The 18,825-nt window shown below is 35.1% G+C and overlaps 1 protein-coding gene and 1 long non-coding RNA gene across 3 annotated transcripts in view; one reads left to right on the top strand and one right to left on the bottom strand.

Moving 5' to 3' along the window:
- The window catches only part of SAMSN1 (SAM domain, SH3 domain and nuclear localization signals 1), a 171,867-nt gene that overhangs the window by 58,060 nt on the left and 94,982 nt on the right, over positions 1–18,825 (top strand). Inside the window, exons 9-11 of one of the 2 annotated variants that reach the window (XM_054468712.1) lie at positions 6,052–6,117; positions 15,405–15,531; positions 16,694–17,046. In XM_054468712.1, the coding sequence (XP_054324687.1) occupies positions 6,052–6,117; positions 15,405–15,531; positions 16,694–17,046 (546 nt within the window). Of the gene's footprint in view, positions 1–6,051; positions 6,118–7,494; positions 9,158–15,404; positions 15,532–16,693; positions 17,047–18,825 lie in introns of those variants that run through there. The other variant, XM_054468714.1, reaches the window with a different exon arrangement.
- On the bottom strand, positions 1,822–16,980 carry LOC129022510 (uncharacterized). Its single transcript, XR_008496453.1, has 5 exons — positions 16,891–16,980; positions 13,638–13,814; positions 8,666–8,812; positions 5,390–5,436; positions 1,822–2,200 (listed from the first exon to the last, which is right to left on the bottom strand). It is a non-coding gene; the product is annotated as an uncharacterized LOC129022510 (long non-coding RNA).

Below are 18,825 nucleotides of genomic sequence, written 5' to 3'. Positions count from 1 at the left end.
ATCAGGTAAGTGTTTTTCCAAGTGTACCTGAGAACTGTCTGTATCAGACTCAACTGGAGTGTTACTTAAAAAGGCAGACTTTTGGCGCCATACTCCTGTTCACCTGGATCATCATGACTGGAGCCTAGGAAGTGGTATTTTTATGTGACAATGTTCAGTACACAAACCATGAGACTCTTGAATTCAAGAGAGTTGGTGAGTGTCTTAGTCCATTTTGTGTTGCAATAATACAACACAAAATAAAGAAACAATAATAAACACAAAATAAAGAAATACCTGAGACTGGGTAGTTTATAAAGAAAAAGGTTTATTTGGGTCACAATTATGATGGCTGAAAAGTTCAAGATTGGGCATCTGCATTTGGTGAAGGTCTCAGGCTGCTTCCACTCATGGCTGAAGGTGAAGGGGACCCAGAGATTCCAAGGCAAAAGAGGAAGAAAGGCAGAGGGAGGTGTGTGCCAAGCTCTTTGAAACAACCAGCTCTCACAAGAACTAATAGAGTGAGAACTCACCACTGAGGGAGAACATTAACCTATTGTAGAGGGATCCAGCCCCATAACCCAAACACCTGCCATTAGGCCCCATGTATTAGTCCTCTCTCACAATGTTGTGAAGAAATACCCGAGGCTGGGTAATTTATAAAGGAAAGAGATTTAATTGACTCACAGTTCCTCATTGCTGGGGAGGCCTCAGGAAACTTACAGCCATGGCAAAAGGCAAAGGAGAAGCAGGCACCTTCTTCACAGGGTGGCAGGACAAAGTGAGTGCGAGCAGGGGCAATGACAGATGCTTATAAAACCATCAGATCTCATGAGAGTCACTCATTATTATGAGAGGAGCATGGGGGAAACTGTCTCCATGATCCAGTTACCTCCACCTGATCCCACCCTCGACACGTGGGAATTATGGGGATTACAATTCAAGATGAGACTTTTTGTGAGGACACAATGAAACCATATCACCCCATATCCAATATTGAGGGTCAAATTTCAACATGAAGTTTGGAAACAAAAAACGTCCAAATTATAGCCATGAATATTTGTTCACAGATGGGATATCTCATGATTTTAACTTTATAAACCCAAACTTGGCTTAGGTATGGTCTTGGAAAACAACAGCCTCATGGAAAAAGTGAAGTTGATTTTTGTTCCCTATTATGGAGATGATATAAATTCATTGTAGAATTTCTTAAAACTATGTATAAATAGAAAGAGATAAAATAACGAATAGTATCCTAGTGCAAATATTTTCCTATGATCATTTCCTGAATATTAGTAACATGGGATAAAGTTTGTAGAATGTAAAACATTTTATAGTTATAATTATCATATAACCATGCCTACAAAATATATTTCAGACACTAAAAATGATCAGAATTAAATATTTAATTCCCAACCAGAATGTACTTAAGCAAACATGTTTCCTTCATGTTCTCAAAATGGAAGAGAAGATCTCAGGCATGGAAGAAGTTACAAAGAATCAGGTAGCAGGGCAAGAGAAGGAGTTCATGGAATGCTTTCTCCAGTACCCACTTTGCCCCACTTATATTTCTGCATAGTTAGCCCGGGATAAACTTCCTGGAGAACCAGGCTTATGGAAGAAGTGCTGATGGGTAGAGCTTGAAGAAAAGCAGTCTGCTTAGTACTGTGATCATACACCAACCATAAAGAACATCTTGGGAAAACTTGACTCCCAGCATTTATTTTTGCATTCTTGTTCTTGTTTGTCCTTCTCTGGCAGCATTCAGCTGATGGCTCAAACCTTTTGTAGCATATTAAAAGGGGAATAAAATATGCAGTAATACAGACTTTGGGCTAATATATTTTCAAAAGTGTTGCATGCCTCATTTCTCACATAAATTCTTAGGTTGCATTCAGCCTTCAGAGTATCATTCATATTCATGATAGAAAAGAGAGATAATATTTATTACCTTCAGTGCTGGTGATATTAAGCACTGTCAAGCACCTCTACCCAGGACTGAACCAAAACATTTTCTTTCTGAGCTCCTTTGCTGAGATAAACTGTTGCTAATTGAATTAATTAACCCATTTCAATCAATTTCTTTCTTCATGTCTTTCACTATGGAGACTGCAATTTTCAGCATTTGAATTCTTGGCCTCTGTGGTAGTTACGGGTGGCCATGGAATCCAGTTCTGGCCAATGAAATATAGTCAGAAATTCCTGAGGAGGACTTTCTTTCCTGGAAAATAATAAAAAAAAAAAAAAAGGCAGAGTCTCATGAGGATAAAGCTTTGTTTTTTGCTCTCTTTCCTGTCTGGAGCTGGATGTAATACCTGGTAAGTCAGCAGCTGTCTTCCAGCCGTGAGGCAAAGGCACACATGAAGGATGGTGGAGCAGGCACATGCATAGGGCCTGATTCACTGAGGACATCCTTGAGAAGCTGCACCCAGGTTGGAAACCCTATGTCTGCACTTCTATTTTACAGAAACATAAGCCCCATACTTGTTTAAGCCACCGCTGTTGGTTATTCTCTTCCTCAAAGCTGAATACATTTCTGATACCTTATTTTTAAAACAGTCACTTTGGCTAATGCTAAACTCTGCTCTGTATAAGCAATCAGACAAAACTGTGTCCACAGTTAAACAGTGTCTAGGCTCACCTCTTATTGCACAAACTAAACTAGCCTCCTTCAGCTCTCATGTAGTGTAACCAGCATTTAGAGTTAGTCATTTAGTCCTTAAGATGAAAATTGGATTACTAACAAATAAAATATTGGCCATATACATCCCATTGGGTATATACAGAATTAAAACTGTATCCAACATAGCACACAATTTTTGGGAGGTGCGTGTAGAATGGACAAAATGGGACCAATTTTTCATGAGCTTAACTGAGATCACAACACTGGGTCACCAGAGAAATAATTTAAGGTTATGCTGTGATATATTAACAAGCAGGAGAGACAGGTCTTTCACTAGGTTTTATCAGACAGATTTGAGGGAGTTCTAAACAAAAGTGTGAACAATTTAAAAGGTGGAAAACAAACAAAAAGAGTCCAAAATGACAGTGTCAACCAAATGATAGTCTTTATGTATGACATGATTATATTATGATGAAATAATGATATTGTGTATTGATCAATGTTTCTTATTTCAAGTACTTTCTTATCCATTATATGACTTTTAACTATTGTATTACATATCTATTGATGCATAACAAATTACTTTAAAATTTAGGGACTTAAAACAAACAAAAAAAATTATTTCACAGTCCCTGTGGGTCAAGAGTTGGGGAGTGGTATAGCTGGGCATTTCTATCTTAGAGTCTCTCATGGGTTATAATCTCAGGTGGTTAGTGTATCTCAAGGTGTTGTCTGAAGGTTTGACTGGGGCTGAAAGGTTTGTTTCTAACTCCCTCTCATGGCTATAGGCAGGTGACCTCAGTTTTTTGATGGGAATTGACTGCAGAGATAGGTCCCTTGCCACTTTGGTCTATCCATGAGGCTGAGTGTCCTCATAGAATGTCATCTGGTTTCCCCAGAGTGAGTATCTAAGACACAGAACAAGTAGAGGCCACAATTCCTTTTAAGACCTAATTTCAGAAGTTAAACATCATCACTTCCATTTTATTCTATTTGTTAGAAGCAACTCACTAAATCTAGCTCACACTAAGGGTGAGGGGCAGTCTTATGATCCACCTTCTGAAGACCTCTTCAGTGTAAAAGAATTTGTGAGCGCATTTTAAAACCACTAGAACTACCTAATACTATTTTGAGGTTATAGACAGAGAAGTTTTCTACTTCCAAAGAGCAGGATTATAACTTATTTTGTAGGTAGAAAGAATATAGGGCTATATTTTGTTATCTTGAAAAAAAAATCTAATCTCCTCTCTTTAACAGTAGAAGACTTTCAAGAGTGGCTTTTGTTGGTATTAAAGAAACATAAGATGTTAATATGGAATCCAAATCTCTTGTTTCCAGTGAAATAAAATTAGATCATATTGGATTTTCTCATTTCCTTATCCAAAGTTATACTGCATTTATGATGTATACTTTCACTTTTAAAGAAGAGAGTTTAAGCAACTCTACATTTAGCTTTTATTTAAAAAAGAGGAAATACTTGATTCTAACAAATGATTTTTATGAATGAACTCCACAAATGTATGGGTGTTTTCCTTTTTGATTTCCCTAAAAGGTTGAGAGGACGTATTTGGTATTCCTTAGCATCATTCTCAAGCATTTTTAAAAAGGAATTTTGCAACCCAGAAAATGGCTAGTAAATGAACTCTTATATACTGTGTCAAAAATAAAATCCAACCACTTAGTACTTGTTGCAGTCACTTCAGCTACTTTGTCAGTTTTCTGCTTCAAACCTCTTGCTCTTTGGCATATTTTGTGTGCTAGAACTCCAGAATTCTGCTGGGGTTTAGACTTTATGAAAACCAAACTTGCCTTACCTTTATATGAGTAAAAACACTGGACTTTAAACTTGTTGCTTAAACTCTCTGCGCTTCAATTTCCTTATGTGTAAAATAGTGATAATAAAACTTCTTGTGATTGTCATAAATATTTAAATAAAGGAGCACACTCCCTCAAGGTGTTTAACAAATATTCATATTTCCCTGTCTCTCAATTCCTCTTAATGTCATTGCAGACTCTCCTCAGAATAAAATTTGAAATCACCTTTGTCTTAGTTCTTTCAGGCAACTATAGCAAAGTACCTTAGGCTGGGTAATTTGTAAATGACAGAAATGTATTTCCCATAGCTCTAGAGGCTGAGAAGTCCAAGACAAGGCACCAGCAGATTCAGTGTCTGCTTCAAAAAGGGAGCAAGGCAGCTCCCTTCAACCTCTTTTATAAGGGCTCTAATTCCATTCATGAGGGCCCTCATGACTTAGTTACTTCCCCAAAAGCCCCACCTCTTAATAAGATCTGATATAATTTGGATAAATGTTCCTGCCCAAATCTCCTGTTGAATGCGATTCCGGGTGTTGGAGGTGGGGCCTGATAGGAGGTGATTAGATCATGGGATTGGATTTCTCATGAATGGTTTAGCATTACCCTATTGGAGCTGTTCTCATGACAGTAAGTGAGTTCTCATGAGATCTGGTTGTTTACAAGTGTGTAGCCCCTCCCCCTTCATTCTTTTGCTCTTGCTCCTGACATGTAAGAATGCCTGCTCCCCCTTTGCCTTCCACCATGACTGGAGGCTTCCTGAGGCCTCCCCTACAGCAGAAGCCACTGTGTTTCTTGTACAGCCTGTAGAACTGTGTGCAAATTGCACTTCTTTTCTTTGTAAATTACCCAGTCTTAGGTATTTCTTTACTGCAATGTGAAAATGGACTAATACACTATCACATCGTATATTACATTCCAACGTATTAATTTGGAGGCAACACAAATATTCAGACCACAGCACCATTTTATTACCTGTTATAGACTCCATCAAATGCCCTTTGCTGCAGTCCTGAAGTGCCCTAGGTAGAAATTGTTTGATATCAGGTACATAAAGTTTACAAAAGGAGTGGAAGCAGACAGTTAGAAGGTTACAGTGACAGGTACCAAATGTAATAAAAGATATCCCACACTATGACTTGAGATAGTAATCCAAATGTATATTTGGTTTGAGTTTAAACTCAATTACAGTTTCCAAAAAAGATGCCCATTATGTACCTAATAATGTAGAGCACTGAGGAATTGGAGTGGGCTGCTTCATAAAACATTCGGGATCCCCTCTTTCCACCAACCCTTCTAAATGTGAGATCATGGATTGGAATTGCTCTATGTGAGGGCTGAGGAGTGAATCTAATACACGTAGACACATACACATATCACACACACATATATGGATATATAATGTGTATATACTATATATACATACACATATTCCATATTTGTCTATATATGTGTATATATGCAGATGAAGTGACTGATGAAACATTAATCAGTGTACTTGGATAACAAGATAATTATTTCTAATTAAGACAGTGAATCCTTTCCCTATTAGTTTGGTAGCTTTGTGGAGTTTTTTTGTTTTGTTTTTTAAAGAATGTTAACATTAGTTGTCTCTTTTTCCTTTTCTAATTTCTAAGGTGACCTCTGAATGTTGGAGTCCATTTCACTATCAAAGACATGTTGAGACTACTGTTGATGAAATGGTGAGACATTTCCTCCCAGATATAACTATTTAAGTGGATTTCCCATCTCTTTTCCAATCATTTTAATGCCATAAGCACTGTTTTCTATAGTTCTTTATTACATTTGTTTTCAGCTGCCACATGGAAGTGTTTCTAAAGAACATAAAAAGAGGCTTGTCCTTATTGAATGGTTTTCTGAACTAAAAGAAGCATAAAGCATTTCCTTCAAAGAAGGAAAGGTCGTTATATAAAAAATTTTCCCTAAAATTTAGCAATTTTTCCTGAGATAGGAAAAAATTTATAACGTTAAAAAGCATATCGTCTGATTTTGGGGGAAATAGGTGTTATCTCATGTTTCTGGGATAAGAGTACATCATGGTAGCATTGCTAAAAAAGAGAACTTGGAAACAGCATGAGTATGTGATAACAGGAAATCGATTAATTAATTGGATTATAGTCCATAGAATGAAATGTAATAAAACCATTTTTTAAAAAGTATCTCTGTGTGCCAGCTCTCCCTTATGATATTAAAATCACATCAACTGCCTTCCTTTCCTTGTTGAGATATTGCTAAACAGAGGTTAATGGAAAGGACAAGTTTTAGAAGGTCTGTCAAATTTCCAGGATATTCACATACATCAACAAGTATTATAGCATTATTGATATGAAACAACTATAAGTCCTATTTGTAGTTCTTGTTCTAGATGGCTTCAGAACACTACAAGCTAATGTTTGCAACTTATTTGACTATTGCTTCCCAAAATGTAATCGTAATTTTGTGACAAATAACTACTCTTAGTAAATCATGTTTCTTTATGTAGGTATGAATACAAAAGTTTTGATATCTTTATTTATAGCTCTCTCTTCCCCAATATTATTAACATGTTATTAACATCTAAGTTTTTCTAATAGTTTTCTTTTCAACTATATATATATATTTTTTTGTCTAAGATATGTCTAAGTTGTGCTAGGGAGGAGGAAGAGGTGATGGAAAGTTATGATTTAAATATTACTTCTGTTCCCTAAAAAAAAATTATTGAGCTCTGCCCTTGCTATTTCTCATGCTATCTGAGTTTTTAATGACTGGTTAAATATCAAAGAGCTGTGGGAAACAAACAAATGAACCTCAGTAAATACTAACAGGACTTTCAGATGAAAATAATGCTATACATTTGGGAGGATTATGAAATTCCTTAATTAGAAACAGAAGCAAGAGAACTGGATTGCAGGAGTTGGATCTACCACGGACTGTGCTCTTAGGTCACTAAATTCATACTTCTGCATTTCCGTTTCCACATTTTTAAAGTAAAATGTTGGACTACAGAATATTTCTTTAGACTCTGATAATCTGTGATTAACAGTAGGTCATTCCCACTTTTTCCTTGATATTTTTCTAAGGCTCAAGAATTTATGTAAAGTAACAAAAGAAGATACTTATCTAGTCAAATGTCCCCAAGGATATTTGAGGAACAATGAATTCCTGTGACCCAATCCTTCAATTTAAAGATGAAGGGCTGAAGTGCAGAGAGGTGAAGTGGCTCACTCAAGTTTACATGGCCAGTCACAAAGCAGATTTTCAAAGCAGAACAATCATTCATCCGCACACAAGGGCAGGTTCTTACTCTAGATTTTCTTAACATTTCTTGTGTGTATGAAATAAATACTAGAAACAAATGTTTTTTTACTGTGTAATTTTCCATCCATAGCTCCTCTTCTTGCTAAGAATCCAATAGATATTTATTAAAAATTAATTAATTTGCATACTGGCTCTTAAATTTCCTATTGTTAATAATTTTTGGTCAGCTAGGAGGTGTACCCAAAAAGAGAAATGTTCTTATGAGTAGTTCTAGAAACTTCTTCAAAATTTCAGAGCAGAGGATATTACGCAGGAAGTAAGAAAGATGTGGCTTCTGTGGCCTTTTCTCTTAAATCAACACAACCCCCATTTGCAATTCTGGTTTGTGTAATCCTGGCAACTCCCAGCTAGCTTGGCAGTGTGTCCACAAAGACTGACCTGAAGCTATAGGTCAGTGAGCAAAAAGCAGTCTTGGCTTCCCCTGAAGAAGTGGAGAAATGGCCGTGACGTTGCGACTTTATTATACTATGGAAAATTGGGCCTGTGTGGCTTCTGAAAGACTCCTTTCTTTTTTTACTGTATTCACAGAGGGCACATTATTCCAAAACCAGAATTACGCACGTCAAAATCTCCTTGAGAGGAAGGAGGAGCTAGAATATTATATTAGGACTTGAAAGGGTTTTAGTGTTTATACAGTGGAATAAGACTATTACATAAATGGCTTTATTAGATAACCTAAATTATACTGCTTAGCTTCTTAAATACCTGCTAATCCTCTAGCCAAGCACATTTCTCCTCCCTACTCTCACCTTATGCAATCTTTCTCTCCTGCGAATAATCATTGAATTTTATTTGTAGTTCTCATATGACACACATCAACTTTTTCCTCCAGATGTATTTTTGGCCTGCTGTTCAGATTGAATGTATTTATTGACGGTACTGACTCTAGGAAGTGATATGTGTAAAACAGTACTAGAACCCTAAAGAGATCACCTTGTAGTGAGGGGGACAGGAACAGAAACAGATGACTATTTTTCTTAGTATTCATATTAAGCAATGTGCATCACAGGCAGACATAATGTTTCATTCTTCTTTGCACCTCCCATAGATTAGGTCCTCAGTAATAAATTAGGTCCTCATCTGATAAATGAATAAATAAATGTCTTATAAGCCTTCTAGGAGAATATATTTGATTTTATTAACTAATTCATTCAATTACTCATTTATTCAATGACTTAAAATTTTGCCTAGCTTTATTGTAAGTGCTTATCCAATCTTAGTTTAAGTTCAGCTTCTATCACTGAAAAATAATAATTTTTAAAACTATTATGATGTATGAATATCTAATGTCAACATGGCAATTTTCCCACCAACTGTAATTATTTCTTCAATCAATATTTCATTTGCATAAATAAATTATCTTAAATTGTCTTTTTAATTAATTGTATTTCCAAGAAAGCAATAAAATAAACCTCTGAAGTGAAATGTATTTGTTTTCATGTGTTTGCATTGATCAATTCTAGTTCATAATCCCATTGGTTTTATTACTGTCCGTTGAGTTTCTAAATGTTTATTGATCATTGTGACCTTAAAAATTATCTTTTTAGAATATGTTTTAGGTCACGAATAGAGACTAGTCACTTTTATATAGGAGGAAATGAAGATATAGATTTAGGAGTTTAATAATTCAACATTTAAAACCTCTTCTTTATTTTGTTTTTACCATGAAAGTAGCTCTCTTCTTCCTGTCTCTAGGCACCTTCCCTTTCAAGTGGCTAAGAACAGATTCCCAGTAGAAAAAACTGAATACTTCTGTCCTTAGCAAGGATAGATTGGATTATTGAAGTCTGCCTTGTAAATACATTTTGTAGTTTATAGAATTTCTTCCCACGTGTGCTTGTAATTCCAGCACTTTGGGAGGCTGAAGCAGGAGGATTGGTTAAAGCCAGGAGTTCAAGACAAGCGTGGGCAACATAGTGAGACTTCATCTCTACAAAAAATAAAATAAATTACCGGGCATGATGGTGCATGCCTGTAGTCCCAGCGCTTTGGGAGGCTAAGATGGGAGGACCACCTGAGCTGAGGAGTTCAAAACTATAGTGAGTTCTTATCATGAAAATGCACGCCAGCCTCCAGCTTGGCGGACAGAGCAAGACCAAGACCCTGTGTCTTAAAAAAAAAAAAAAAAATTGCTCCCAATTATGCTAATTACAGAACTAACACATCTTCACTGTAGAAAACTAAGAAGAGTAGAATATATAAAGAAAGAAAAAGGCCACATACAGTGGTGTTTGTACTTTTTATACAAATTTACATTCTGGTTTTCCACTTAATACATGGGAGCATTAAAAAATTTCTAAGCCCTATGCATACACTGGCACAGTTTTAATAATGAAACAACGAGTCATAAGACCGGGAAACTTAGAGAAAACTGTCAATGTGATACATATGAAACTACTTGAAGTTTCAGTTTCCATTACAGCTTTCTTTAAAAATAAACCAAAATATTAATTTTTGAAAATCTCCATTTCTCCTGTTGAAGAAATTATGTGAGATAGACATCAAGTTATTAGGATTTGTTATTTGAATACTTGTTAAATATGACACTAGAGAGGAAAATTTTTCCAAATCAGAAATTAAGAAGAAAAGCAAGAACAAAGGGTTTTCTGCTTTGTTTTGTTTTTTACTTCATTCAAGTCTGATGTGTTATTCAGCTATCTTTTCATTAGTGGAGTAGAGAGAACATAATTCAGACAGATAACGCAATCTGGGTTTGGTTAGTCTCCATAAGCCTAAATTTTCCTTCTTTAAAAGGAAGTGATAAAATCAGGAGAGATTTAAAAGCTTTAAATGCCTTTCCAGCAAATATATACATACATGCACACACATATATTTACATATTTCCTTCTTAATAATGTATATTTAAGAGCATAGGCCTATAAATCTGAAAGTACCTGATACTTATCCTCTGTTTTGGAAAGCCATATTTAACCTCCAGATAAATTCCCTGAATTTGGTTGGTGTTAATTTGGCTGTCAATACTAGATAACTAGTAATTATGCTGGCATTTAAAGATCTTGTAAGAAAGAACATTGGATTAAAAGTCAGAATACTTGATTTCCATCCCAACTCTATTATTAATAAATTATCTTTCCTTGAGTAAGCCACTTAACTTCTCTGAGTTTTCTCATTTTTTATATAGTCTGGTAGACTAGATGTCGAATAATTTCCATCCCAGCTCATAAAATATGATTGTAGGACTAATCCAGTTCAATAATACATTGATGCTATCTTCTAAAAAGTATTCTCTAATATTAATATTCAAGCAAAGTGTCAGAAAATGAGACATATTTAACCAAGCACTTCTAACAAAAGTTTTGTATTATTTAAGGAAGAGTGAGCAAAATGAACTAAAATATATTTCTGTTTATAGACACAAATATATGAAATATATAGTATATACATGTTAAATATATACATATGAAAAATTACATTTACATTCACATATAATTACCATTTTGATGGAAATTTATATCTTTCAAAGACTCTACAAAGACAAAAGTGAAAAGAAAACCAATTAGAGACTTGACAGTAGTTTCAATGAAAGAAAATTAAACTAGATTGGTAACAATAGAGATGGAGAAAAAGAAACATTCAAGATACATTTTGGAGATAGAACAGATGAAACTCTTAGTTATGGAATGTGCACTTGGGTGGCTGAAGATGGCCTTCACAGAGTTGAAGAAGATGGGATGAGCATCATATTTGAAGGATAGGTCTAGAGGTCAGTTCTGATTGTGCTTAAAAATTGTTTTAAATACATAGTTGGATATGTGAGTCTGAAGCTCTGCAGAGAGGCCCGGGGAAAGAAATAAATTGGGAGTCATTAGCATATAAGTGATATTAAAAGTGGTATGTGTGCATGCATGCACATGAGAAGAGAATGGTGGTGATATCAGATAGAAGGCCAGGGTTAATCCTTAAGTAATTTCAAAATTTAATTTCAAGAAAAGGAAGGTGTCAGCATATAGGAGTTATAGAGGGAAGGGCCAAAAAAGGCAAAAGGAAAATCAAAGGAACATGGTGTCACAGAAGCCGAGAAATGAGAGTGTTTCCAGAAAGTCACTGTGGTCAACATTGCTGAATATCAAGTAGTAAAGGAGTTTAAGAATGGCTCATTAGATCAAAAGGACAACTAAAAGGGAATGGTAGAGATGAAAGCTGATAGATGAGATAGATTAAAAGGATAAGAAGTTAATAGAATTAAAGGAAGCATACATAGTTCACATTTTTGATACAAATGCCTAGGATCAAAAAAGAATAGAAAAAGTGGTAAATAAAAGATGGTGAAGTAAAGATGAATGACATAAAGCATGTTTGAATGCTATTGGGAAGAGTCCATTGAAATGGAAAATCGAAATTCAGTAGAGAGAGAAGAACAAAACTGTAAACCAAGTTGTATCATCCTCTGATTAGATATTCCATATTCTTCAACCTGCTCTACAGAAGCTTCCTGGAAGGATCTCTGTTATTCTCTGGGCTCCTCTCTTGGTACTCTTCCTTTCTTTCCCTTCATGGGCACACACTAAGCATTCTTCCAGGAATTCCAGCTTTAGAACCTTTGCAAACTATTGTGTTCTAAGACTTCTCTTCTCTCTGCTATTTGCCTGGCTGACTTTTTCTCCAATTCAAGTCTCAGGTGAAATATTCTTTCTGACCATCTGCTGAATTCTAAACCCTCTCTAAATCTTCACATATCTGGTTCCTTCTCATCATTCAGGCCTCAGTTTTAGTATCTTCATTGAAGCTCCTCCTGATCAGTAAATTAATAAACCCTCCTTTTGCATCCTCACTCAATCACACTGTTAATTATTAATATAGCATTTCTTATGTCACATTCTTATGTTTATATACTTGTTTATATGTTTATCACCTATCACCTCCCTCTAGAATTAGACTTGATAAAAACTGTGATCTCATATTACTTCCTCTATGCCATATCCCCAGAATGTGAGATAGTGCTTGGCATTTAGTAGGTGCTCAATAAAAGTATATTGATTTGTTTAATGCTAGGTTTAATTTATGGGTTAATCTTCTTAGAACACATTTAGAATTTAAAAGGCATGTTACTATAAAACTTAATCACATTCAGTACAAATATGTAGGTAATAGATAAGAGAATTGAGATAGATAGTGTTATTATTTGAAAAATATTTTAGAGAATTATCTTTTTTTTTTTTTGAGATGGAGTCTCGCTCTGTCACCCAGGCTGGAGTTCAGTGGTGAGATCTCGGCTCACTGCAATCTCCGCCTCCTGGGTTCAAGCAATTCTCCTGCCTCAGCCTCCCAAGTAGCTGGGATTACAGGTGCATGCCACCACACCCAACTAATTTTTGTATTTTTAGCAGAAACAGGGTTTCACCATGTTGGCCAGGATGGTCTCCATCTCCTGACCTCGTGATCCACCCACCTCAGCCTCCCAAAGTGCTGGGATTACAGGCATGAGCCGCTGCGCCTGGCTATATTTTTAATCTGAATACATTTTCTTTTTAATACATAGTTGTAATGATTCTATATCTTTTATTATAATATTAACTCTAAATTTCATCCCTTGGATATATAGTACCTATTAACAAGAGGAGGTTGTCCAGAAATACTTTGCTACTAGAAAGTAATAAGTGTAGTATCAAACATGTACTATGGATCCTCCATTTTATATATGAAACATGTATAAAATTAGGATTGTATTTACATTCAGTACATATTTATTAAGCCATGTACAATCCTAGGCACATAGGATTTTAAAAAATAAATAAAATGCAGTAGACTGATGTCTAGTAACTCAAAGTGAATAAAGATACAAAAATTAACAATATCATGCTTTAAAAAGGCTACAATAGAGTGTGAACAAAATAATGACAGATCAGTTTGTTTTAAAACCTCTAGGCCATGAGATCTTACTTACCTGAATTCAGATACTTTCCAAATGCTTTAGTTCCTCTTGGGGGAAAATCATGTATACAAAGTTCCATTTCCATGGTATATAATACCTTTCTCCACATTAAGTGAAAGCCTTTTTCACAAAGAGAGAAGAGAAGACTATTTTTGTTGCCAGTGTTTCAGTGGAGCAATTAAGCTTTGGCTGTAACAAGAAGTTGCCATAAGAATAGAAGCACCACAAAGAAAAAATGGTTGTGCAATGTCATCTTATTATTTCTGAAAGGGTCTAAAGAGTAGAAAATGGCCTTTCCTGAGTTGTAAAGGGTCTATAAAACCAAGTAACTCAGAAAGCACTAAAAGAAACACTGAGAAATAATACAAAAAAATAAACAGCAATAGAAATTGTGTTGAACAGAGCATGGCCTTTGGAAAGAGAGGGAAGATTTTGCGCTTCTAAGCATATCTCACCACAGTCCTTTCTGAAAGATTAAAATGATTTCAATATTTTCCCATTTATTTAATGCAAAAAAGGTATGGCTTCCTCTGACAAAAACGTCACATTTCTTACATAAGTGCTATTTTGCAGAGACAGAACAACAAGTTTATACTGGTTGTGCAAAGTCATTCTTAAAGACCAAAGATAACAGCTGAGTATAAAGATTGGAAATGTTGCATGTCAGATATTCTTTACTTTCAAACATTTATTTGGGCTTATAGTCTCTTTAAAAGGATTGGAAAGCATTATTATAAATATGTCTCATTCAAACATTAATGAGGAAGCAAATATTCACCTTTTGAAAATTGCAGTGTCTTTGTAGATGCTATTTATCAGCTGTTCAATGGAAAGAATGAGACAAAAGCAGGTGGAGAAATATTTCTGAGTCTAGAACTTTCTGGATGAAAAAGTATTCCTATATGTATTACATCACATCCAGTGAATTCAACAGAACACAATGATTTTTATCAATTCATATGAAACTTAGCACACAAAGAGTTAATTTCCAAAGTATTTTGAAATCCTTAAGAGGAACTATCCTTAAGATAATAAGTAAAAGCTGTATAAATACAAATTCAACAGTAAACTAGTGGGAAACATTCCTGAATCTTTTAAAGAAAACAAGAGTCATTAATGCAATGTTAATTATATTTTATCCATATTTTGTCATAATAAACAAGTGACACATATTCTAAAACATGATGTGGTATGCTGTGGCTATCTTTTGTTTCACTTAGTGCATATCTTCTAGAAAGCAAGAGGCTATTTTTTTAAAGTCTGTTATTCGAAAAATTTTCATACTTAAAACAAATGCTGTTTGCCCACAAATTTCCAAAAAGACAATGAAGACAATTTAAATTCTTCTTTATCTAATATTAGCAGGTAGACTTTGCATACTATCAGTCTATTCCAATACTAGCAAATAGCAGCTTTGAACCTCTTGTTCCATCTATATTACACTGCAAAGATCTTGTTTTTTTCCACTGTTTCTCAGTGGGCAGGAGTGAGTCATTTATAGACATTTCTGAATTCAATCCATTTTGCTGTATTTTGAAGTAAAAAAAAAAAAAAATTGGTAAAACCACTCTGCTTTAGTATGACTGGCCAGTTGTAACATATTTTATAATTTTGAACCCAAAAAGTGTGGTGTGCTTTCAAGTTAGTGCTTAAATTGACTCAGGCTTCAGGTTTTAAGGTCACATTATTAATTTTTCCACATTTATGATCTCAACATATTTTATATTTAATCTTTTGTGAAGAATAATTTGTCTTTACCTTGAGCTGTGTTTGTGCTAGGCCATAAAATCAGGCGGTGACCCTGTGAAATCAATGGGGACATTAAAGCGACTACAGAAACTGGTTTGGGCTAAGAAAGCCAGAGTGCAGAATCTGGATGAGGTGAAACCGACATTAATAAACCTCCGTAAGTAAGAACTCAATAAGCTGTTAAAATTCCTTTGAGGGAGAACTAAGGAAGCATACATTAATGAAGCCCATTTTGATAAAGTCTTAAGATAATCATTAAACATTGAGGATTTTTTTTATTGCCAAGTTATTTTAAAACAGACATCCCCATCTATTCCTGAATGTTACCCCGTATTTATGCACCACCCCGTTTCTCCTTGCCTTCAAGACCAGGCTCTGAGACACAGTGAGAGAGAGCAATGGAGGAAGCTCAGCAGTGTCCACTGTCGCCATTCCTTGGCCATAGAAAACAATGTATTTGAATTTTGATGTAAGCATAGCAAATTGGTATGTCCATGGCATGCAACTTTGATTTTCATTTATTTATTTATAATAGCATGTCTTAATTAATCAAACTCTTTTAAAAATACCCATTAAACATTTGGATTTAAAGGGATTCCATGACATAGAGCAATTGACTCTGGGTGATATATATTTCTATTTTTTGTAACTGTTTTCTGCATTACTAGAAATTCCATCAGAGTCTTTGCCACATTGTGTAAATATAGATCTCACAAATGAACTTTATAGTATTACAGATATGGCTTTTTTTTTTATTTTTGTCGTTCTCGCTTTTTAAAAACCATTTCACTATGAGACACACTGCATCCATAAATCTCTTGGCAGATTGATATTAAAATAGACAATTTCAGAATGTCAGTAGGATTTCGGTCCAACCCACTGAGATTTTATTCTTTTAAGTAAGGCAAATAATTTTATTTGTTTCCTTATAATTCTTTATTATACATATGACCTTAAAAATTAAAAAATATTTAAGAATAGAAACATAAGAGGTGGGTTTTTTTAATTGTATTTTTTTCTCAAATATCTTTCAGCATATTATTTGTATGTGGCCTCCATTCATTCCAGTGAGATAGAATTTAACCAATAGTTATGGTTTCAAAAATGTCAGAAAAATGCGACTTTTACAGAACAAAAAATTTTATGTAGCAAAATAACTTGCTTTTTAAATAAATGCTGCTGTAAGTAATTTTATAAAATTGAATGACTTCTTGGTTTATCCACTGCAGTTCATTTATTTCTCTTATATAAAGGGAAGAATAATTTCTATATGTGAAGAATTATAATCATAGTTTTTAACCTATTTCTTTGTCATTCAGAAGATGAAGATGACACGTTGATTTCTTGTTTGAAATTAACCAAGTCCCGAGAAAAGAAAGTGAATAGTGTTAGCACAAGGAGGAAGGGAGAAATGGAGATTAGATTGGATACTCTTTCTGCATCACTGGATAGATCCAGCACTTTAAATGACTGCAACTTGGAAGATAAATTAGCTTGGTATGAAGGTGAAGCTTACATGTGGCATCACTGGAAGCCTTTTCCTGAAAACCCTCTCTGGACATGTATTGATTTCCAAATAGCACAAGTTGGACCCTGGGACCACTGCTCCTCTTGTATTCGCCACACACGTCTCAAGTCTTCCTGCTCAGATATGGATCTCCTACGTTCATGGGTAAGTTTGCAAACTACGGAAATGTGTCATCTTATCTGGGGTTTTGTACTGTCGGGAAAGAAACAGATAGCAAAAGTGCTAATCAGTCAAATTTATCAGTGTCAAAAAAGTTACCAGAGCAAGAGTTGTCTTTCCAAAAAGCAACCAAACTCTTGTGACTTTTACCCGTGTTAACATTTCATATATTCCTTTGTGTACAAATTAATGACTGCATAAAATGTTTCCAGGGATTTCTTTTTGATTGAAGGAAGACTTCATGTGTTGACTGAGATCAAGAAAATGTGAAGTGAACTGTCTAAATTATTGCAATTATAATGAAATTTCAGTGAAAAATAATAGCTAATTTTAATGAGCATTTTCTTTGGGCCTGCCATTTTCCTAAGCATTTCATATGTATTATCTCATTTAAATCTCACATCAACTCTAGAAGGTAAGGACTTACATTATGAAATATTACCTTAAGAAATATTATTTTTGGCCGGGCACGGTGGCTCATGCCTGTAATCCCAGCACTTTTGGGAGGCCGAGGTGGGTGCAGGTAAGTTTCCATTAAAAAATGGAAATAGTCAAGAAGCTAAAGTCAAATATTATAAATCTTCTAGTACTTAAGAGTGGTACTTTTTTTCAATTTCATTGTAAATTGCTCAAGGCATGTTTTATAACTTTATTTCCCTACAGCTCCTCTGGTCATGTGTATTTTCAGTGAATGAATGGGACAATTTTGTGTATCCAGGGAGCCTACCCTCTACCATTTTCCTCAAAGAATCAGTCTCTTCTTAGACAGAAGCTACATTTTATAACATATTTAGAGGCCTCTGAAAAGGCATATTTTCTCTTGGAACTTTTTTTACCTTTTAAGATTTGTGCATTAAGTCTGCAAAGACTAGAATTAAAGTAACTTGTGTTCAAAGTGCCATGGTAAATGTAACAGGTATCTGATAACAGACTTAGAACTGATGAAACTGACCAACATTAATCATTTCTAAATATCCTCCTTCTTCTTTAGTCTTCATCTTCTTTTCTGGGACTGCTGCACTTTGCAGGTTTTCTCTTAGAGTAGCTTCTTGGAGACTAGCTGGTAATATAATTAGGATGTGCTTCTGATGACTCCCTCTGACAGCTTCAGAAGCAGGATCAAGGCTGATGACTCCTTGGTAAGTGGCTAAGCTGTTGTATAGGCATCTGAACACAAATAGTCAGAGTTTTCTTCAAGAATAAAATCTGGACTCCCTAGCTTGGCATTTCTGGATTTCATCAATCTGGACTCAATCTAATTTTTCAGTCTTATCTATGCGCTACCCCCACCTTATTGATTTCCTATGCCGAACTGCCAAACTGAATGATTTGCTATTCCTAAAGGCTGTCTCACACTTTCTTCCCTCTATCTTTGTGACTGTGTGATGACCTCTGCCTGGTATGTGAATTCTCTCTGTTAGAACCCATCCCGTCATCTCTTAGACTCAGATCAAATACTTCATCATATAGAAAGCTTTTCTGAGTAACACCAGACAGAAGTAGTCCCTCCTTCCTTTGAACTTCTACATTATTTGAGGGCATTATTCTTTCATTCCATATTCATGAAACACACCCTGCCACCTACTATTTGCTATTCACAATATCAGGCACTGGAGATACAGAGCTAAATGATATCTACACTGCCCTCATCTTCGTGGAACTTACCATACTCCACTTGTGCTGGAATTAGTTCAGTATTTGTATACTTCCTATGAATAACTTATCTTTGTATCCTCCATAGTTCCTATAATGTAATGAATGGGT

This window comes from Pongo pygmaeus, chromosome 22 (genome assembly GCF_028885625.2).
Source record: "Pongo pygmaeus isolate AG05252 chromosome 22, NHGRI_mPonPyg2-v2.0_pri, whole genome shotgun sequence".
NCBI classification, from domain to species: Eukaryota; Metazoa; Chordata; class Mammalia; order Primates; family Hominidae; genus Pongo; species Pongo pygmaeus.
The sequence above is the reverse complement of the archived record's forward strand: the minus strand, read 5'-3'. Positions and strand labels throughout refer to the sequence as shown.